The following is a 23,598-nucleotide window of genomic DNA, read 5'->3' as shown; positions in this document are numbered from 1 at the left end:
CTGGATCTCTGATGTTCCCAGAGTTTCTCATGGTTTCATCTGTCCTTGTTTCCACCTCTCTGTCTCTCTGCCTGAGTGTTTAAATTGCTCTCTGAACTACTAGCCACAGAACTGGGAGAAAAGGCACTTTAGAAATCTCCTCATTTTCGTCAGCCACTTTGTCTGACTGACTGAAAGTCATTTCTATTTAAAATACATTCTGCCAAGTTTTGCTAGATAGTTTATTTAGCTGGGAAAGCTGTGTTGATATATAGACCTAGTTCTTTTTTTGTGTGCATATGTATAATCGACCGCCCAAGTTGTTGTTTCTGCAAGGAGTTTTAGCTGAAATACTGGTGTTATTGCTGATACTGATGAGAACAGGTCATTGCTTTACAAGGACTTTTAGCTGAAATACTGGTGTTATTGCTGACACTGATGAGAACAGGTCATTGCTTTACAAAGAGGTGTCTTTTTTATTGGAAAGCTTACCACATAAAACGTGGATATGGTAAACAGTAGGCACTGTCAATGACCTGACAAACACACTGCTGTTACAGGCAGATACAGTCAAAGTATTGGCTTCAGTAAAATGGCAAAACAATATTACAACAATCTTTAAAAAAAACAACATTTGAATGGATTTGTATATGAGGTTACAGGCTATAGCTTTAGTATTGTACATACTGTATGAATGCATTCATTGATTAGCTTCTGTTCTTCATAATGCTGTCTTAAGCTAAATAACTTCAGATTAAAGGTGTATTCACAGGGCTGTAATAACTGTTATAATGCTAATATTAAGCCTCATACCACACCTGTAATAAACAATATTAAGGAATACTGGGCATGCTCGTCTGGCATCGCCCGGTGTCCAGGATGGTTAGAGATGTCACTTTAGAACAATTGGTATGGTCTCAAATGTGATACACACCAGATAAACACTCATATACCCATATCTCGGTGGCATGACTATGGGGTTGAGGCGGCAGGTAACCTAAAGGTTGCTGGATCGAATCCCAGAGCTGACAAGGTAAAAATCTGTCGTTCTGCCCTTGAACAAGGCAGTTAACCCACTGTTCCTAGGCCGTCATTGTAAATAAGAATTTGTTCTTAACTGACTTGCCTGGTTAAATAAAAGTTCCATTAAAACATAGTCCTGCCCTTGTAACCTCCTCCTGGAGACCTACAGGGTGTGCTGGCTTTTACTCCATCCCTGCTAAATCAGCTAATCAAGGTCATTTGTTTAGGGTAGGGTTGTAGCAAAAACCTGCTCACTAAGTAGCTGTCCAGGAGGAGGGTTGGCCACCACAGAGCTAAACATACAGATTTAGCCCTGGGCCATCCCCAGACAATTAAGAAAGTCAAACCAAAATCCAATTGCACATTTTCCTTATTGAAACGCATTGAAGATAATTTGACATTTTTTGTGTACCTTCTGAATTGACTGGAATTGACCCTGGCCCTTGACATGCCTGTGCAGTAGTATACGCCTTCTGTGAGAGTACAGTTAGAGCTACCATTGTCCCTCTGGTCTGGGGCTGATGTCAGCAGCAGCTGAATGAGTGGAGGGACTTCTTGAAGAACTTCCTGAACTCTGTGTTGAAGACCGTGTAGATAATGGGGTTGAGGGCGCTGTTGACGTAGCCCAGCCAGGTGACGGTGCTTATCAGGGCCTGTGGGATGTAGCAGGTAGCACACAGGGCCCGCGTGGTGTGGACGACGAAGAACGGGGTCCAGCAGAACAGGAAGCAACCTGAGGGGAAGAGGAAGGGGAGGAGGAGGAGAGGTTAGGGGACTGTTCTGATAAATGGATCCATTAATTGATTCACGGATGATTGATTGATTAGATGGTGACTTTACCTCCTTACTATGTAAACGCATTGAGAATCTGGAAAATATCCCATCAATTATAAATCAATCAACTTATATCTACTATATCTACTAAAGGGCTACCTACTGTATCCCTTTATCTACCTACTGTAGCCCTTTATCTACATACTGTAGGTCTTTATCTACATACTGTATCCCTTTATCTACCTACTGTATCCCTTTATCTACCTACTGTATCCCTTTATCTTCATACTGTAGGTCTTTATCTTCATACTGTAGTCCTTTATCTACATACTGTAGCCCTTTATCTACATACTGTAGGTCTTTATCTACATACTGTATCCCTTTATCTACCTACTGTATCCTTTTATTTACATACTGTAGGTCTTTACCTACATACTGTATCCCTTTATCTACCTCATGTAGCCATTTATCTACATACTGTATCCCTTTATCTACCTACTGTATCCCTTTATCTACATACTGTAGGTCTTTACCTACATACTGTATCCCTTTATCTACCTACTGTAGCCCTTTATCTACATACTGTAACCCTTTATCTACATACTGTATCCCTTTATCTACATACTGTAGGTCTTTATCTACATACTGTAGGTCTTTATCTACATTCTGTATCCCTTTATCTACATACTGTAGGTCTTTATCTACATACTGTAGGTCTTTATCTACATACTGTAGGTCTTTATCTACATACTGTAGTCCTTTATCTGCATACTGTAGTCCTTTATCTACATACTGTAGGTCTTTATCTACTTACTGTAGGTCTTTATCTACTTACTGTAGGTCTTTATCTACTTACTGTAGGTCTTTATCTGCATACTGTAGTCCTTTATCTTCATACTGTAGTCCTTTATCTACATACTGTAGTCCTTTATCTTCATACTGTATCCCTTTATAACCGTTGTTACCAAGACCAAGCAGAAGCTGAATCAAAGTGGTGTAAAATCTCCCTCCAGCCACCAGACTTTACTGTAGCGCTGCCAGCCCCATTTGATCTGATTGGTAAAGCACAGCCAATCTACCATGTCAGTCTTATTGCTATTTCATGGAGTCTTAACTCTAGGAACATTAACCAGCAGTTTAACCTTCACACATTTTTTACAATTAGCTTATATTCTCTTTTTGCCCCTGAAGCAGAAAACATTCCATTTTATAAAGTGGCATGTTGACATTTTACAAAGACCGACACACACTAATGAGAGAGAGAGAGAACTCATTCTGTGGAAAATAATTGTTAATATTCTTTTCCAACCAGTAAGTGTATAGCGGTTGATCATTTAATGTTGCCACAGGGTTAGCATCCCAAACTATTTCACACGCAATCAATTCACAACGACACCTCAGCGGCTGGGTAACACTCATTTACACTGCCCAGACCCTGTCAACATTACCTCGGGGGGAATCCCAAATAGCACCCTATTCCTGGTCAAAAGTAGTGCACTATGTAGGGAATAGGGTGCCATTTGGGCCGAATCCCTCCAAAAAAGCGTTTACAATATGGCGATAAGAGTGAGAAAAATGAACAGCATGGCTGATGTCCTTGTAGATTAGAAACCTGCCTGCCTCTCTGGTGAGGTGAATAATGCAGGAATGTTGATGGGATTGCTATAAATACTCAGTCAAGCGCTTGGAGGTCGGGGTGGAGTAGCGATACAGATTAGAGTTTGTGTCCTAAACTGTACCCTATTCCCTATGTAGTGCACTACTTTTGACTAGAGCCGTCATAAACCTCTGGACAAAAATAGTGCACTAAATAGGGAATAGGCTGCCATTTGGGATACAACCTAGGTAGTACCAGCTCCTGAACAGGGAAGCTCTTCCTCCCTCTGGAACTGACACTGCAACCTAATAAGCTTAGTTTCCCTCTACAACTGTGAATCAGAGCTTCCCTGGACAGACACTTAATCAAGACCAACCAACCACCTACAGCTGTGAATCAGAGCTTCCCTGGACAGACACTTAATCAAGACCAACCAACCACCTACAGCTGTGAATCAGAGCTTCCCTGGACAGACACTTAATCAAGACCATCCAACCACCTACAGCTGTGAATCAGAGCTTCCCTGGGCCAGACACTTAATCAAGACCAACCAACCCCCTACAGCTGTGAATTAGAGCTTCCCTGGACAGACACTTAATCAAGACCAACCAACCCCCTACAGCTGTGAATCAGAGCTTCCCTGGACAGACACTTAATCAAGACCAACCAACCCCCTACAGCTGTGAATCAGAGCTTCCCTGGGCCAGACACTTAATCAAGACCAACCAACCCCCTACAGCTGTGAATCAGAGCTTCCCTGGACAGACACTTAATCAAGACCAACCAACCACCTACAGCTGTGAATCAGAGCTTCCCTGGACAGACACTTAATCAAGACCAACCAACCCCCTACAGCTGTGAATCAGAGCTTCCCTGGACAGACACTTAATCAAGACCAACCAACCACCTACAGCTGTGAATCAGAGCTTCCCTGGACAGACACTTAATCAAGGGACAACTGACAGTAGATAGAAGCCATTTGTCTGGAGCGTCTCCATGTGTTGCCGTGTGTCTTGTGATTCATTGGTTGGGTGTTCATTGGACGAGGGGCTGAATTTATACCTCAACTCTCTGGGAGGCGGAGAGACTTTAGTCTTAAGAGACAGCCTGTCTTCATCTGCATGCATAAACGTGGTTGGCGTTAGAGGGGTGATCATTTTAATATCGATGTGGACCCCCCCCCCACAAGTCAAACACTTTGATGTCAGGCCCCCCCAAGATATGTTGGGCACCCCCTAGAGATTATGAGCACCCCCCTAGAACGTCCCAAAATGTCAGTTAGATTAACCTTCATAAATGTTTCCAATTTCCACTGGGTAATTTGAACCCTGCTTGCCAGTCCCTAACTAATCTGGAGCACCCCTGGAAGAAATTAAAATATGATTGTGTGCTACTCCATCGAGCTTCCTTATTGAGCTTCCCCATAAATTAATCAAAGTATCAACATTGGTCCAGAAAACTTAATTTAGCTCACCTCCAAGAGCGTATTTCATTTGACGAATGTGGAGAACAATTACAGTCAACAAATGCTTTTTACAAATTGGAACCAGAAAATTGTCTGTTATTTAACCCTTTCATAGAATAAGTGTTGTTGCCAAAGAGGAAAAATAGATCTGTCTGTCTGTGTCTCTGTCGAGTAGGAGAGGATCGTCTGTCTGTCTGTCTAGTATAAGCTAAATGCTTCTCCTTCCTTTCCCCTCTTATGCTCCCAACTTTCCGTGTAGGAATCACTACCCTCAGTGACATCTTAACATCTACCCTCAATGTAAAGAACAAGACCAACACCAACGTTGGCCGTGCACAACCTCATCTCTGACCACAGAACAGCCACATTTTCTGTTCATTTCCCAACGATTTGACATGTTGAATCGCCACCGTTCATCGCCACCCAGCCGGTGATCTACTGAGTGGAGACGGCTGACAGTGGTGTTGGTCTGTGTTGTTTACATTTACATTTTAGTCATTTAGCAGATGCTCTTATCCAGAGTGACTTACAGTAGTGAATGCATACATTTCATACATTTTTTTATTTTTTTGTACTGGCCCCCCGTGGGAATCGAACCCACAACCCTGGCGTTGCAAACACCATGCTCTACCAACTGTGCCACAGGGAAGACATGTTGTCTTCAACATGAACCACCCTCACTGACTGCCTGGTGTTATGAGGGACAGCCTGTGGTGTCCACAGCAGCGGGCCCTGCGTGGTTAACTGGGTTTCCTGCTTGTACTAATTGATGTGACGCTCTGAGTGTTACCTGATACCAACTGCTTCCTGTCCTGGGACATGATCAAATTAAAGATCAACTTCAATTCAAAGTCAGCTGAAATAAAAAACTGATCTGTGAACAGCAGCGATCCTTTTTTTTCTTACTTTAAACTCTGTTTGTTAGAAACGCAGATGGGCTTTTCACACTGCTGAACCAAACCAAGCTGTACACAGCTGACCTGATTACGCATATCACAATCATAGTTTCTGGAACTTTGCTGAACATATCCACATTATGTTTGGATTGGGCATGGTAGTGTGAAATGACTATCTGTGTAATGAGTCACCACCCACATGGTCTCCCACATAGATGACCAAAGACAGAGGAACATCAGTCAGTCTGGCTGTGTAACTGGAGACTAATGAAGACATTTAACTCTCCTCAACACTTCCATCTCTTTCTGCTCATTAGTTGAAGCCGTGAACAAATCAGTAGGCATCTCTATACTTAAACCTGTGGTCATGTGTGTTGTAGGGGAAAGACGATCCAAAGTGGTACATAATGATTGGATTGAAGGCTTTAAGCTAAACTTAGTCAGGTAGAGAACACGGCAGTCTAAAGTCACACTTCTAATAGGACTACAGACCTTCTGTTAGACCTGGCATCTGACGACTACAGACCTTCTGTTAGACCTGGCGTCTGACGACTACAGACCTTCTGTCAGACCTAGCATCTGATGACTACAGACCTTCTGTCAGACCTAGCATCTGATGACTACATACCTTCTGTCAGACCTAGCATCTGATGACTACAGACCTTCTGTTAGACCTAGCATCTGATGACTACAGACCTTCTGTCAGACCTAGCATCTGATGACTACAGACCTTCTGTCAGACCTAGTGTCTGATGACTACAGACCTTCTGTTAGACCTAGCATCTGATGACTACAGACCTTCTGTCAGACCTAGCATCTGATGACTACATACCTTCTGTTAGACCTAGCATCTGATGACTACAGACCTTCTGTCTACAGACCTTCTGTTAGACCTAGCATCTGATGACTACAGACCTTCTGTCAGACCTAGCATCTGATGACTACAGACCGTCTGTTAGACCTAGCATCTGATGACTACAGACCGTCTGTTAGACCTAGCATCTGATGACTACAGACCTTCTGTCAGACCTAGCGTCTGATGACTACAGACCTTCTGTTAGACCTAGCATCTGATGACTACAGACCTTCTGTCTACAGACCTTCTGTTAGACCTAGCATCTGATGACTACAGACCATCTGTCAAACCTAGCATCTGATGACTACAGACTTTCTGTCAAACCTAGCATCTGATGACTACAGACCTTCTGTCTAACAGACCTTCTGTTAACAGCTTCTGTCTAACAGACCTTCGGTCAAACCTAGCATCTGTCTAACAGACCTTCGGTCAAACCTAGCATCTGATGACTACAGACTTTCTGTCAAACCTAGCATCTGATGACTACAGACCTTCTGTCTAACAGAGCTTCTGTTAGACCTAGCATCTGATGACTACAGACCTTCTGTCTACAGACCTTCGGTCAAACCTAGCATCTGATGACTACAGACTTTCTGTCAAACCTAGCATCTGATGACTACAGACTTTCTGTCAAACCTAGTATCTGATTACTACAGACCTTCTGTCTAACAGACCTTCTGTTAGACCTAGCATCTGATGACTACAGACCTTCTGTCAGACCTAGTGTCTGATGACTACAGACCTTCTGTCAGACCTAGAATCTGATGACTACAGACCTTCTGTCAGACCTAGCATCTGATGACTACAGACCTTCTGTTAGACCTAGCATCTGATGACTACAGACCTTCTGTCAGACCTAGCATCTGATGACTACATACCTTCTGTTAGACCTAGCATCTGATGACTACAGACCTTCTGTTAGAACTAGCATCTGATGACTACAGACCTTCTGTCAAACCTAGCATCTAGCGACTACAGACCTTCTGTTAGACCTAGTGTCTGATGACTACAGACCTTCTGTCTACAGACCTTCTGTTAGACCTAGCATCTGATGACCACAGACCTTCTGTTAGACCTAGCATCTGATGACTACAGACCTTCTGTCTACAGACCTGTTAGAACTAGCATCTGATGACTACAGACCTGCTGTCAAACCAAGCATCTAGCGACTACAGATCTTCTGTTAGACCTAGTGTCTGACGACTACAGACCTGTCTAAAAAATCTTCTGTTAGACCTAGCATCTAGTGACTACAGACCTTCTGTCTAACAGACCTTCTGTTAGATCTAGCATCTGATGACTACAGACTTTGTCAAACCTAGCATCTGATGACTACAGACCTTCTGTCTAACGACCTTCTGTCAGACCTAGCATCTGATGACTACAGACCTTCTGTCAGACCTAGCATCTGATGACTACAGACCTTCTGTCTACAGACCTTCTGTTAGACCTAGCATCTGATGACTACAGACCTTCTGTTTACAGACCTTCTGTTAGAACTAGCATCTGATGACTACAGACCTTCTGTCAAACCTAGCATCTAGCGACTACAGACCTTCTGTTAGACCTAGTGTCTGATGACTACAGACCTTCTGTCTACAGACCTTCTGTTAGACCTAGCATCTGATGACCACAGACCTTCTGTTAGACCTAGCATCTGATGACTACAGACCTTCTGTCTAACAGACCTTCGGTCAAACATAGCATCTGATGAGTACAGACTTTCTGTCAAACCTAGCATCTGATGACTACAGACTTTCTGTCAAACCTAGCATCTGATTACTACAGACCTTCTGTCTACATACCTTCTGTTAGACCTAGCATTTGATGACAACAGACCTTCTGTCTACAGACCGTCTGTTAGAACTAGCATCTGATGACTACAGACCTTCTGTCAAACCTAGCATCTAGCGACTACAGACCTTCTGTTAGACCTAGTGTCTGACGACTACAGACCTTCTGTCTAACAGACCTTCTGTTAGATCTAGCATCTGATGACTACAGACTTTCTGTCAAACCTAGCATCTGATGACTACAGACCTTCTGTCTACAGACCTTATGTTAGACCTAGCATCTGATGACTACAGACCTTCTGTCTACAGACCTTCTGTTAGAACTAGCATCTGATGACTTCAGACCTTCTGTCAAACCTAGCATCTAGCGACTACAGACCTTCTGTTAGACCTAGTGTCTGACGACTACAGACCTTCTGTCTAACAGATCTTCTGTTAGACCTAGCATCTAGCGACTACAGACCTTCTGTCTAACAGACCTTCGGTTAGATCTAGCATCTGATGACTACAGACTTTCTGTCAAACCTAGCATCTGATGACTACAGACCTTCTGTCTACAGACCTTCTGTTAGACCTAGCATCTGATGACTACAGACCTTCTGTTAGACCTAGCATCTGATGACTACAGACCTTCTGTTAGACCTAGCATCTGATGACTACAGACCTTCTGTCTACAGACCTTCTGTTAGACCTAGCATCTGATGATTACAGACTTTCTGTCAAACCTAGCATCTGATGACTACAGACCTTCTGTCTACAGACCTTATGTTAGACCTAGCATCTGATGACTACAGACCTTCTGTCTACAGACCTTCTGTTAGAACTAGCATCTGATGACTTCAGACCTTCTGTCAAACCTAGCATCTAGCGACTACAGACCTTCTGTTAGACCTAGTGTCTGACGACTACAGACCTTCTGTCTAACAGATCTTCTGTTAGACCTAGCATCTAGCGACTACAGACCTTCTGTCTAACAGACCTTCGGTTAGATCTAGCATCTGATGACTACAGACTTTCTGTCAAACCTAGCATCTGATGACTACAGACCTTCTGTCTACAGACCTTCTGTTAGACCTAGCATCTGATGACTACAGACCTTCTGTTAGACCTAGCATCTGATGACTACAGACCTTCTGTTAGACCTAGCATCTGATGACTACAGACCTTCTGTCTACAGACCTTCTGTTAGACCTAGCATCTGATGACTACAGACCTTCTGTTAGACCTAGCATCTGATGACTACAGACCTTCTGTTAGACCTAGCATCTGATGACTACAGACCTTCTGTTAGACCTAGCATCTGATGACTACAGACCTTCTGTCTACAGACCTTCTGTTAGACCTAGCATCTGATGATTACAGACCTTCTGTTAGACCTAGCATCTGATGACTACAGACCTTCTGTTAGACCTAGCATCTGATGACTACAGACCTTCTATCTACAGACCTTCTGTTAGACCTAGCATTTGATGACTACATACCTTCTGTCTACAGACCTTCTGTTAGAACTAGCATCTGATGACTACAGACCTTCTGTCAAACCTAGCATCTGATGACTACAGACCTTCTGTCTAACAGACCTTCTGTTAGACCTAGCATTTGATGACTACATACCTTCTGTCTACAGACCTTCGGTCAAACCTAGCATCTGATGACTACAGACTTTCTGTCAAACCTAGCATCTGATTACTACAGACCTTCTGTCTAACAGACCTTCTGTTAGACCTAGCATCTGATGACTACAGACCTTCTGTCTACAGACCTTCTGTCTACAGACCTTCTGTTAGACCTAGCATTTGATGACTACAGACCTTCTGTCTACAGACCTTCGGTCAAACCTAGCATCTGATGACTACAGACTTTCTGTCAAACCTAGCATCTGATGACTACAGACCTTCTGTTAGACCTAGTGTCCTTCTGTTAGACCTAGCATCTGATGACTACAGACCTTCTGTCTAACAGACCTTCTGTCAGACCTAGCATCTGATGACTACAGACCTTCTGTTAGACCTAGCATCTGATGACTACAGACCTTCTGTTAGACCTAGCATCTGATGACTACAGACCTTCTGTTAGACCTAGCATCTGATGACTACAGACCTTCTGTCAGACCTAGCATCTGATGACTACAGACCTTCTGTCTACAGACCTTCTGTTAGACCTAGCATCTGATGATTACAGACCTTCTGTTAGACCTAGCATCTGATGACTACAGACCTTCTGTTAGACCTAGCATCTGATGACTACAGACCTTCTATCTACAGACCTTCTGTTAGACCTAGCATTTGATGACTACATACCTTCTGTCTACAGACCTTCTGTTAGAACTAGCATCTGATGACTACAGACCTTCTGTCAAACCTAGCATCTGATGACTACAGACCTTCTGTCTAACAGACCTTCTGTTAGACCTAGCATTTGATGACTACATACCTTCTGTCTACAGACCTTCGGTCAAACCTAGCATCTGATGACTACAGACTTTCTGTCAAACCTAGCATCTGATTACTACAGACCTTCTGTCTAACAGACCTTCTGTTAGACCTAGCATCTGATGACTACAGACCTTCTGTCTACAGACCTTCTGTCTACAGACCTTCTGTTAGACCTAGCATTTGATGACTACAGACCTTCTGTCTACAGACCTTCGGTCAAACCTAGCATCTGATGACTACAGACTTTCTGTCAAACCTAGCATCTGATGACTACAGACCTTCTGTTAGACCTAGTGTCCTTCTGTTAGACCTAGCATCTGATGACTACAGACCTTCTGTCTAACAGACCTTCTGTCAGACCTAGCATCTGATGACTACAGACCTTCTGTTAGACCTAGCATCTGATGACTACAGACCTTCTGTTAGACCTAGCATCTGATGACTACAGACCTTCTGTCAGACCTAGCATCTGATGACTACAGACCTTCTGTCAGACCTAGCATCTGATGACTACAGACCTTCTGTTAGACCTAGCATCTGATGACTACAGACCTTCTGTTAGACCTAGCATCTGATGACTACAGACCTTCTGTCAGACCTAGCATCTGATGACTACAGACCTTTACCTTAGTTATGTTGCCTGGCTGCACCACAGGGACGTCTACAGGACCCTACATGATAAAGTGTAGTTCCTCGTTATCAGTTTCTCCCATAAGATGCTACTGATATCCACGAGCTTTCCTAATAATTTGGGCTTAGTAAATACAGCCTCCAAGGTATATTAGCTATTGGCTGGGTTTGATGACCTTTGGTATGATTTGATTAGTAAATGTTTTTAACCATTTAGTTGTGTTGCTTGCCGACATGTAGTTGCTTATCATTACTTATCATTAACTTTTCATTATTGATAATAAGTGCATAATAATTTTGCATCTGCTGTCACCAATCCTGTATTTTCCTAACAAGCTGTGTATTCGCTGTCAACACTGTAGCATTCTGTATTTTCCTAACAAGCTGTGTATCTGCTGTCAACACTGTTGCACTCTCATCATTGTACATTAGAAAGGTTGTTTCTCACATTAATCATTTAAATATAAAAGTAGCTCATGGCAGTAGGCACACCACACTTACAGTTCTACCTAAAAGGGTTATTTGGTTGTCCTTTTCCAAGCAAAACCCTTTGGGTTCCACGTAGAACCCTTTCCACAGAGGGTTCTACCCAGAACCCCAAAAAGTTATTCAAAAGGGTTCTCCTACTAGGACAGCCAAATATCCTCTTTTGAAAGCCTTTTTAAAGTGTGAACCAGTTCATTATGACAGATCAGGAAGCCATGAGAGCACCGCAGGACATAGCACCTTTTTATAGAAGGATTTTATTTTCTCTCACCGATGAAGATGAAGGATGTGCCACCAGCATCCACCACTCAAACATAATGCATGTTTCATAAAAAATGCACCTCATCAGCCTGACACTGAGAAAATGACTCAACCACCTCAAATTATTCATGAACGATGATGCTGTGGCCAAAAGTGTATAACTTCAGAAATGGGAGCTAGAGAATTCCCCCTCGGTCTATCACTGCATCATTTCCATTTAGACCGTTAGGTCTCCTTAATCAATTTCCAGGTCAGTGTGACTCCAGAGAGGCCCGAAAACACAATACTCTCCCAGTGGGCCAAACTGGTTAAAATAACATAATGACATCATTTCAATCAGCTTGGCCTGCTGGGTATTTTATCCTTTTCATCACTTCATCTCATGATTTAACATTTCTATCAATTTCCAGGTCCTGGTTTGATAAACATTATCATCCATTAAGCAGGTCAGTGAATCAGAAGCTGGAAACACAATACTTTCATCCTTTTATAAATGTAGCCTGTCATTATAACTGGAGAACCGGTTCCCAGTACTATCTGAGAGTGACTGTCTAGTCTAGCTTTTAGGGCTCCCAATGTGTGTGTTTTAATTATATATTTTAAAGTATATATATTTTTTTTAAAGCCTTTGGGGAAAGCAATGTGTGCTTTGAGGTCGGCCATAAGGGGTTTATACAGTATGTGCCCAAAACATGTATTTGACCCAGGTCTGATCACGACCAGTCAGAACCTACCCTATGAGCCCTCAGTAGAAAAGAGAAAGGGAGGAAGCAGAGATGGGGACTTGTGTCAGTCACAAAGACTTGGAACTTGATTCTGACTCATACTCTAAGACTTGAAGTTTGAAGGAAACCTTTGTAAGTTTTTGACAGGTTTGAGGGGAACTTATTAGTTTTGACAAGTCAGAGGAGCCTTTGTGAGTTTTTGACAAGTCTGTAACTTTAATCTGTGGCACTTACCCACCACAACAGGAAGAACCCTCATGGCCTTCCTCTCCCTGCCATTGATCTTGGCTCGCTTCCTCTTCTGCGGCGGTTGCTGCTGGTAGGAGATAGACGGCACGGAGCTGATCCGCTCCCTGTACGCCGAGGGGAACGGGGGGCAGTCCGGCTGCAGATAGTCATCGGTATCCTCCAGCCCCAGCCGGGCCTGAGCCAGGTCCCTCTCGATGATCCTGGGCAGGGGCATGGGCAGAGGCCCGGGGATGGTCCCTGAGGTTGGCATGGCGGCGGCTGCGGCTGCATGCTGAAGCTTCCTACATGTCTGGATGCTGTTCCTCAGCTTGGCCTTGCGCGCCTCCTCCCACCTCTTCAGGCCCTGGAACATGCCGAAGTAGAGGAGGAGCATGATGGGGCAGGGGATGAAGAAGGAGCAGACAGAGGAGTACACTACGTAGTTGTCATCTTCCAGTTTACACTCGGTGGTATCCCGGTGTGGGATGTTGTTGATACCCAACATGACTGGGGAGGCCACGGCCAGGGCTATGAGCCAGGTGCCTGACAGCAGGATGATCTGACGCTGGTCAACGTGCTTCCTGTTGTAGTTCAGAGGGATTGACACTGCAATGAACCTGGGGGGGGGGGGGGGGGGGGGCGAGAGAGAGAGAATTACAGAATTACATTTACATTGAATGAACTACAGGACAAAATACAAACCCTCCAACCCAAAAAGGCCTGTGGGGTTGATGGTATCCTAAATGAAATGAAATATACAGACCACAAACTCAATTAGGCTATTATTAAACTCTTTAACATCATCCTCAGCTCTGGTATCTCTCCCAATATTTGGAACCAAGGACTGCTCACCCCAATCCACAAAAGTGGAGACAAATTTGACCCCAATAACTACCGTGGCATATACGTCAACAGCATCCTTGGGAAAATCCTCTGCATTATCATTAACAGCAGACTCATACATTTCCTCAGCAAAAACAATGTACTGAGCAAATGTCAAATGGGCTTTTTACCAAATTACCATACGACAGCCCATGTATTCAGCCTGCACACCCTAATTGACAAACAAACATGCAAAGTTCTCTCATGCTTTGTTGATTTCAAAAAAGCTTGACTCAATTTGGCATGAGGGTTGTACAAATTGATGAAAAGTGGTGTTGGGGGAAAAACATCCAACATTATAAAATCCATGTACACAAACAACAAGTGCGCGGTTAAAATTGGCAAAAAACAAATATTTCTTTCCACAGGGCCCGGGGGGTAAGACAGGCATGCAGCTTAAGCCCCACCCTCTTCAACATATATATCAACCAATTGGCGAGGACACTAGAACAGTCTGCAGCACCCGGCCTCACCCTACTAGAATCTGAAGTCAAATGTCTACTGTTTGCTCATGATCTGGTGCTTCTGTCCCCAACCAAGGAGGGCCTACAGCAGCACCTAGATCTTCTGCACAGATTCTGCCAGACCTGGGCCCTGACAGTAAATCTCAGTTAGATAAAAAGAATGGTGTTCCAAAAAAGGTCCAGTCGCCAGGACCACAAATACAAATTCCATCTAGACACCGTTGCCCTAGAGCACACAAAAAACTATACATACCTCGGCCTAAACATCAGCGACACAGGTAACTTCCACAAAGCTGTGAAGGATCTGAGAGACATGGCAAGAAGGGCATTCTATTCCCTCAAAAGGAACATAAAATTCAACATACCAATTAGGATCTGGCTAAAAATACTTGAATCAGTTATAGAACCCATTGCCCTTTATGGTTGTGAGGTCTGGGGTCTGCTCACCAACCAAGAATTCACAAAATGGGACAAACACCAAATTGAGACTCTGCATGCAGAATTCTGCAAAAATATCCTCCATGTACAACATAGAACACCAAACACAAACAGACCCCACAGATCCCCAGGACAGCAACACAATTAGACCCAACCAAATCATGAGAAAACAAAAAGATAATTACAACACATTGGAAAGAATTTACCAAAAAACAGGACAAACTAGAACGCTATTATGGCCTAAACAGAGAGTACACAGTGGACGTGTAAGCTGAGAGTCAGGAAGCAAGTTCAGGGAGTGAGTGTTTTAATAAATAAATGCAACTAAATACAAAATAAGAAACACAAACAAAGCACAGACATGACACAGGAACAGAAATAATAACACCTGGGGAAGAAACCAAAGGGAGTGACATATATAGGGAAGGTAATCAGGGAGGTGATGGAGTCCAGGTGAGTCTGATGACGTGCGCGTACTGATGGTGACAGGTGTGCGCCATAACGAGCAGCCTGGTGACCTAGAGGCCGGAGAGGGAGCACACGTGTCAGGAAGAATACCTGACCACCGTGACTGACGCAAAATTAAGGAAATCTTTGACTATGTACAGACTCAGTGAGCATAGCCTTGCTATTGAGAAAGGCAGCCGTAGACAGACCTGGCTCTCAGGAGAAGACAGGCTATGTGCACACTGCCCACAAAATGAGGTGGAAACTTAGCTGCACTTCCTAACCTCCTGCCAAATTATGACCATATTACCTACAGTATGACCCTTTACCTACAGTATGACCCTTTATCTAAAGTTTGACCCTATACCTACAGTATGACCCTATACCTACAGTATGACCTTTACCTACAGTATGACCCTTTACCTGCAGTATGACCTTTACCTACAGTATGGCCTTTACCTACAGCATGACCCTTTACCTACAGTATGACCCTTTACCTGCAGTATGACCTTTACTTACAGTATGACCCTTTACCTACAGTATGACCCTTTACCTGCAGTATGACCTTTACCTACAGTATGACCCTTACCTGCAGTATGACCCTTTACCTACAGCATGACCCTTTACCAACAGTATGACCCTTTACCTGCAGTATAACCCTTTACCTGCAGTATGACCTTTACTTACAGTATGACCCTTACTTACAGTATGACCTTTTACCTACAGCATGACCTTTACCTGCAGTATGACCCTTTACCTGCAGTATGACCTTTACCTGCAGTATGACCCTTTACCTACAGTATGACCCTTTACCTGCAGTATGACCTTTACCTGCAGTATGACCCTTTACCTACAGTATGACCCTTTAACTACAGTATGACGCTTTACCTGCAGTATGACCCTTTACCTGCAGTATGACCTTTACCTGCAGTATGACCCTTCACCTACAGTATGACCCTTTACCTGCAGTATGACCTTTACCTGCAGTATGACCCTTCACCTACAGTATGACCCTTTACCTACAGTATGACACTTTACCTGCAGTATGACCCTTTACCTGCAGTATGACCCTTCACCTACAGTATGACACTTTACCTGCAGTATGACCCTTTACCTGCAGTATGACCTTTACTTACAGTATGACCCTTACTTACAGTATGACCCTTTACCTACAGCATGACCTTTACCTGCAGTATGACCCTTTACCTGCAGTATGACCTTTACCTGCAGTATGACCCTTTACCGACAGTATGACCCTTTACCTGCAGTATGACCTTTACCTGCAGTATGACCCTTTACCTACAGTATGACCCTTTACCTACAGTATGACGCTTTACCTGCAGTATGACCCTTTACCTGCAGTATGACCTTTACCTGCAGTATGACCCTTCACCTACAGTATGACACTTTACCTGCAGTATGACCTTTACCTGCAGTATGACCCTTTACCTACAGTATGACCCTTTACCTACAGTATGACGCTTTACCTGCAGTATGACCCTTTACCTGCAGTATGACCCTTCACCTACAGTATGACACTTTACCTGCAGTATGACCCTTTCAACTAATGTAAATAGAAGTATATATATAAAAAAAACACCTATCACGATCATCTTAAGTAAAATATTATTCTAGAGACTCTTTAGTGACAAAGGAACTTTACCAACAGTATGACCTTTACCTACAGTAGGACCTTTTACCTAAAGTTTGACGCTATACCTACAGTATGACCTTTACCTACAGTATGACCCTTACCTACAGTATGACCCTTACCTACAGTATAACCTTTACCTACAGTATGACACTTTACCTGCAGTATGACACTTTACCTGCAGTATGACCCTTTACCTGCAGTATGACCCTTTACCTGCAGTATGACCCTTTACCTACAGTATGACCCTTTACCTACAGTATGACCCTTTACCTGCAGTATGACCCTTTACCTGCAGTATGACCCTTTACCTACAGTATGACCCTTTACCTGCAGTATGACCCTTTACCTACAGTATGACCCTTTACCTGCAGTATGACATTTACCTACAGTATGACCCTTTACCTACAGTATGACCCTTTACCTGCAGTATGCCTTCACTTTGATTCATTTAAACTTTAGTGCAGAACCTCTATTGATACAAATGCAGGATTTGAGTGAAAGTTATGAATTGGTTGTTTCTCAGCCCGATGCAAGTCAATAGTGACCTGATGCAAATGAAAATTCATAACAGAAATAGACTGTTGACACAAGGAAAAAATGTACGCTTGTTTATTGTTTATTATTAGTGTTTTCCTGTTAATAAACAATAATACATTTCTCGCAAGGGAAAAATGTACGCTTGTTTATTGTTTATTTATATAGTTTTCCTGTTAATAAACAAGAATACATGTTTCCCTTGCGTCAACAGTCTATTTCTGTTATGAAATTGCATTTGCATCAGGTCACTATTGACTGAGGGTAAACATTATTCAATTAATTTATTAATTTATGTAAATATATTTATACTCTCAAAATGGTAAAAATGTTAATGTTAAAAATCTATTAGAATCAGACATTGCTATGCCGCGGCTTATTTTTCTCCAACTAAATAATGGTTTTTAGTTTGTTCCCCTTCCATCTTTCTGTCTATTTTGCAACATTTCACACAATGTGTTTATTTATCTCTCAGCAGCAGACCCTGAGCTACTGGGAGGTGAGGTAGAGGGGTCAACACCATTATAAGTGGAGACTCGGGAGGTAGAGGGGTCAACACCATTAGAAGTAGAGACTCAGGAGGTAGAGGGGTCAACACCATTAGAAGTAGAGACTCAGGAGGTAGAGGGGTCAACACCATTAGAAGTAGAGACTCAGGAGGTAGAGGGGTCAACACCATTAGAAGTGGAGACTCAGGAGGTAGAGGGGTCAAGACCATTAGAAGTAGAGACTCAGGAGGTAGAGGGGTCAACACCATTAGAAGTGGAGACTCAGGAGGTAGAGGGGTCAACACCATTAGAAGTAGAGACTCAGGAGGTAGAGGGGTCAACACCATTAGAAGTAGAGACTCAGGAGGTAGAGGGGTCAACACCATTAGAAGTAGAGACTCAGGAGGTAGAGGGGTCAACACCATTAGAAGTAGAGACTCAGGAGGTAGAGGGGTCAACACCATTAGAAGTAGAGACTCAGGAGGTAGAGGGGTCAACACCATTAGAAGTAGAGACTCAGGAGGTAGAGGGGTCAACACCATTAGAAGTAGAGACTCAGGAGGTAGAGGGGTCAACACCATTAGAAGTAGAGACTCAGGAGGTAGAGAGGTCAACACCATTAGAAGTAGAGACTCAGGAGGTAGAGGGGTCAACACCATTAGAAGTAGAGACTCAGGAGGTAGAGGGGTCAACACCATTAGAAGTGGAGACTCAGGAGGTAGAGGGGTCAACACCATTAGAAGTAGAGACTCAGGAGGTAGAGGGGTCAACACCATTAGAAGTAGAGACTCAGGAGGTAGAGGGGTCAACACCATTAGAAGTAGAGACTCAGGAGGTAGAGGGGTCAACACCATTAGAAGTAGAGACTCAGGAGGTAGAGGGGTCAACACCATTAGAAGTAGAGACTCAGGAGGTAGAGGGGTCAACACCATTAGAAGTAGAGACTCAGGAGGTAGAGGGGTCAACACCATTAGAAGTAGAGGGACTCAGTAAGGAGAAGATGAGATGTGTCTGTCTGCTAGCGAGATTCAGGCTACACGTCCTGACTAGCTATGAATGGTTATTTATACATTTTCAATGCATCAAACATCAGTTGGGGAATGTCTCTGTCTGTTACAGGAAGCAGATCATTAGATTAAGTATTTCTGCTAACGCTTCAGATATTGTTAGCCCTGGACACTATGTGGATAGTTGGGACTCTTGATAATTACACAGCTAGGAAGCCTGGGACAGGAAATACACAGTTCAAAGTAAAGCACCAAGTAAACATCACATTTCCATCATTTAACAGAGTTGGATCCAAAAACCTTTCTCGCCTAATAAGAACCTTGTCTGAAAACCTGACGACTTCAACCAGAGGGACCTGGGGTTTGCTGTGTGTGTGTGTGTGTGGTGTGTGTGTGTGTGTGTGTGTGTGTGTGTGTGTGTGTGTGTGTGTGTGTGTGTGTGTGTGTGTGTGTGTGTGTGTGTGTGTGTGTGTGTGTGTGTGGGGGGGGCATGTCTGTGTGTGTGTTTGTGTCTGACTGACCTGTCGACGCTGATGGCGCAGAGGTTGAAGATGGAGGCTGTGCACAGCATCACATCCATGGACATCAGACCGTCACACAGCATCATGTTCAGGGACCACACACCACCCTGGAACTGAACATAACACACAGCATCATGTTCAGGGACCACACACCACCCTGGAACTGAACACAACACACAGGTCATGTTCAGGGACCACACACCACCCTGGAACTGAACACAACACACAGGTCATGTTCAGGGACCACACACCACCCTGGAACTGAACACAACACACAGGTCATGTTCAAGGGACCACACACCACCCTGGAACTGAACACAACACACAGGTCATGTCTATGAAAACGTGTGGACATTGATTATGTTCGGTTGATCAGGTGTCAAATCTCGTTAATCTCAGAAAACATGTGTAGTGCTGCTTCTATCTCCTCTCTCTGTCTGTCTCCATACTCTCCCCTTTCTCTCTCTCTCTCTCTCTCTCTCTCTCTCTCTGTCTGTCTCCATACTCTCCCCTTTCTCTCTCTCTCTCTCTCTCTCTCTCTCTCTCTTACTGTCTGTCTCCATACTCTCCCCTTTCTCTCTCTCTCTCTCTCTCTCTCTCTCTCTGTCTGTCTGTCTCCATACCTTCCCTGTTCTCTCTCTCTGTCTCCATACTCTCAACCTTTCTCTCTCTCTCTCTCTCTCTCTGTCTGTCTCCATACTCTCCCCTTTCTCTCTCTCTCTCTTTTTATCTCTCGCTCTGTCTGTCTCCATACTCTCCCCTTTCTATCGCTCTCTCTCTCTCTCTCTCTTTTTCTCTCTCTCTCTGTCTGTCTCCATACTCTCCCCTTTCTCTCTCTCTCTCTCTCTCTCTGTCTGTCTCCATACTCTCCCCTTTCTCTCTCTCTCTTTTTCTCTCACTCTCTGTCTGTCTCCATACTCTCCCCTTTCTATCGCTCTCTCTCTCTCTCTCTCTTTTTCTCTCTCTCTCTGTCTGTCTCCATACTCTCCCCTTTCTCTCTCTCTCTCTCTCTCTGTCTGTCTCCATACTCTCCCCTTTCTCTCTCTCTCTTTTTCTCTCACTCTCTGTCTGTCTCCATACTCTCCCCTTACTCTCTCTCTTTCTTCTATTGGCCATACTATTGATCAGCCTCTCTTGGCTTATCAATAGTATGATGAAGTTGACTTTCAGACTGCCCTTCACCACCAGGTGAACAAGCCAAAAACTAAAGGCTGTAATGTTAACCAATAACCAAGATGGATAACAAAACACTAACAACATGTTAATACCAACATGTTAACACTCTGCCTGGCTGGCTCAGTAGATTACCTAGCTGTAACAACTCTCCTGTAACGAGATAATGGCATCCCAATTTAGGAAGACTTAGGCACTGGTCTCTCACAGGCATCCCTTAATTCTCGAAGTAAAGACTATTCAGTAGTCAACCACAATAGAGAGAGAGATAAACACACAGACATTTACATTACAGTCATTTAGCAGACGCTTTTATCCCCACTTACAGTAGTGAATACATACATTTCATACATTTTTTTTTCTTCCATACTGGTCCCCCGTGGGAATCGAACCCACAACCCTTGCACCCTTGCAAACACCATGCTCTACCAACTGAGCCACACGGGACCAGGCAGGCACACAGGCACACAGACAGACAGACAGACAGACAGACCTGTTCTCAACAATAGACACTATCAATGAATGTTATGTAATATGTCAGTAATTGTCATTTGAAAGCTTTGAGTTAACCTCCTTGATTGATCTTATTCCACTGTTAGTCTGTAGTTGTTGATAGGTTAATAAAAACCAACTGGCCGTAGTCTATAGCGTTTGAAAATGACGCAGAAGACGTTTTGCAGTAGGCCTAGTATAAAACGAAGGACCTTTCCCAGTTCGATAGTAATTGAGAAATGAACAGGTGAGAGATACAGAGAGAACAAGAGAATGGAACGGGATGTTCTTTAGTAATGAACTTAAAGGGTTGGTCTGATGGCTCTGATTTGGGTGATTAGAGGGTTAAGCCGCTATTATTTACCAGGATATAATACCGCGAAATGAACTATTAGACAGCTGATATTATGCATGATTTTAATTATGGTAATTTAGAGGCTAATAAATAATCTAATATGATTCATAATCATAACCGATAGTCTAGTCGTTCCCTAGTGAAATAAATTAACTTCAAATAAATATATATATATATAGCCTTCCAACCGGCCACCACATGACTAAATATCTGAAATAGGCCAAGCAGGTATTATTAATTAACTAAACAAAATATCTCAGGTAGGCTAAGGGCTCAAACCTAAGCTACTTACCTCTGCGTACACGAACAGTGGCAGCACCAGCACTGCCAAGAGTAGGTCCGCAACAGCCAAACTCACAATGAAATAGTTTGTTGTAGTTTTTAAAGCTTTTTCCATGTAAACACTAAGACACACAAGCACATTTCCACCGATAATCACAATGATTAGCAATATCCCGAATATAAGAGCAGGGAAGTTGTAGTCTGGAGCCACGGCAGCAGCCACCGGCTGCGTCGTGCTGTTGAAATCGAAATCGGTGAAGTTGTCCGACATTGTCGCCCGGAGATTGACAGAGTCCCTCTGCGACGCCTTTTCCGTGCGAGAACGGCGTTACTGGAACGGGCTTTCATCTATGCATTATTTCCAGTCGTCCTGCAGCACGCGTGGTCCGGTGTCTGGTCTGTGCTAAAATCGCAAAGTTTACTCTTCTTGAGTGAGACCCATCCAGGACTGATGCTTTTTGCAGGAGATCAGCACCAGACCAGCGGAGAGTAGTAGAGGACACAAATGCGTCTGAAAGCGCTTTCCTATTTCCCAAGAAAATGACTCTGAAATTCAAGCAATCCAGCTAGTGCCTCCTTCAAATATGTAGAAGTACCCAGACTAATTGTATCATAGTTGAAACGTTTTTCCTGGAGCCCGGCGGTTGAGAGCAGCTTGTTCCTGCGTGTTTAACAGAGGTGAGGTGCTCTATTTCAGCAGACTGGCGGTTGTGTAGGTAGCGACCTGAACGGATAAATCAGCGACACAGTTCTATATATCCAACGGCCCAAAGCTGCTTAGATCTGACGGTTGATTCTTGCCCCTCAAGTTGCATGGCACGATGAAGAAGATTCAACACTTTAAACCAGAAGATACCGGGCCCTTTCCGCCTGCTCCAGAAATAATACGCGCGTTAAGTGCGACGGAAAGTTTGTGGCTTTCATTGAATTGGCGATGGCTAAACGAGAGTAGTTCTCAAGCGATTAAACGAGGAATTTCATCAATGACATTTAATCCCATTGACGACGCGCAGCGCTAATGCATTGTGCTGGACGCAGTGAATCGTGTCATTGTTGAGTGGAATGCCGGGCTCTCAGAGAGACAGAGACAGAGAGATAGTCATTGTAAGGTGACAGTCCATGAAAATAGTACTTCTCCCATGTGTGTGGTTTTCTTCAACATGCCACATGTGTTTGGGTTGTAGTGAGAATCTGTGGGCCTCCAGCTGTTGGTTAGTTTAGGCTTGGCTAGTCGTTCTCCTACAGTGACAGAGCGTGTCTGCTTTACTGGCTTGAATATACATCGAAATGCCTCTTTCAATGAGACAAACTGCAAACTTATTAAGTTCGTTGTGTGTGTGTGTGTGTGTGTGTGTGTGTGTGTGTGTGTGAGAGAGAGAGAGAGAGAGAGAGTTAAGAAAAGCTTCAAGAAAAGAGAAGCTTTTAACAAAGCTAGGTTCTCTTTATTGTTCAGACTACTTTACTTTCTGTTTGTAATTTAATATTCTGATGGACCTTCAGTGTTCTGGATCTGTAATATTCTGATGGACCTTCAGTGTTCTGTATCTGTAATATTCTGATGGACCTTCAGTGTTCTGGATCTGTAATATTCTGATGGGCCTTCAGTGTTCTGTATCTGTAATATTCTGATGGACCTTCAGTGTTCTGGATCTGTAATATTCTGATGGACCTTCAGTGTTCTGTATCTGTAATATTCTGATGGACCTTCAGTGT

General features: G+C 43.5%; 1 protein-coding gene across 1 annotated transcript; it reads right to left on the bottom strand.

Moving 5' to 3' along the window:
* Positions 1–441: 441 nt before the first annotated feature.
* LOC106562687 (D(4) dopamine receptor) lies at positions 442–22,966 on the bottom strand. The gene is made up of 4 exons (XM_014127671.3): positions 21,896–22,966; positions 19,584–19,696; positions 13,155–13,765; positions 442–1,735 (listed from the first exon to the last, which is right to left on the bottom strand). Exons 1-4 carry the CDS (start codon positions 22,154–22,156, stop codon positions 1,527–1,529), a joined length of 1,194 nt encoding a protein of 397 aa, XP_013983146.2. The 5' UTR covers positions 22,157–22,966; the 3' UTR covers positions 442–1,526.
* Between the last annotated feature and the right edge of the window lie 632 nt (positions 22,967–23,598).

Source organism: Salmo salar, chromosome 11, assembly GCF_965601325.2.
Source record: "Salmo salar chromosome 11, fSalSal1, whole genome shotgun sequence".
In the NCBI taxonomy this organism is placed as follows: domain Eukaryota; kingdom Metazoa; phylum Chordata; class Actinopteri; order Salmoniformes; family Salmonidae; genus Salmo; species Salmo salar.
This window is presented reverse-complemented; position numbering and strand designations above follow the sequence as displayed.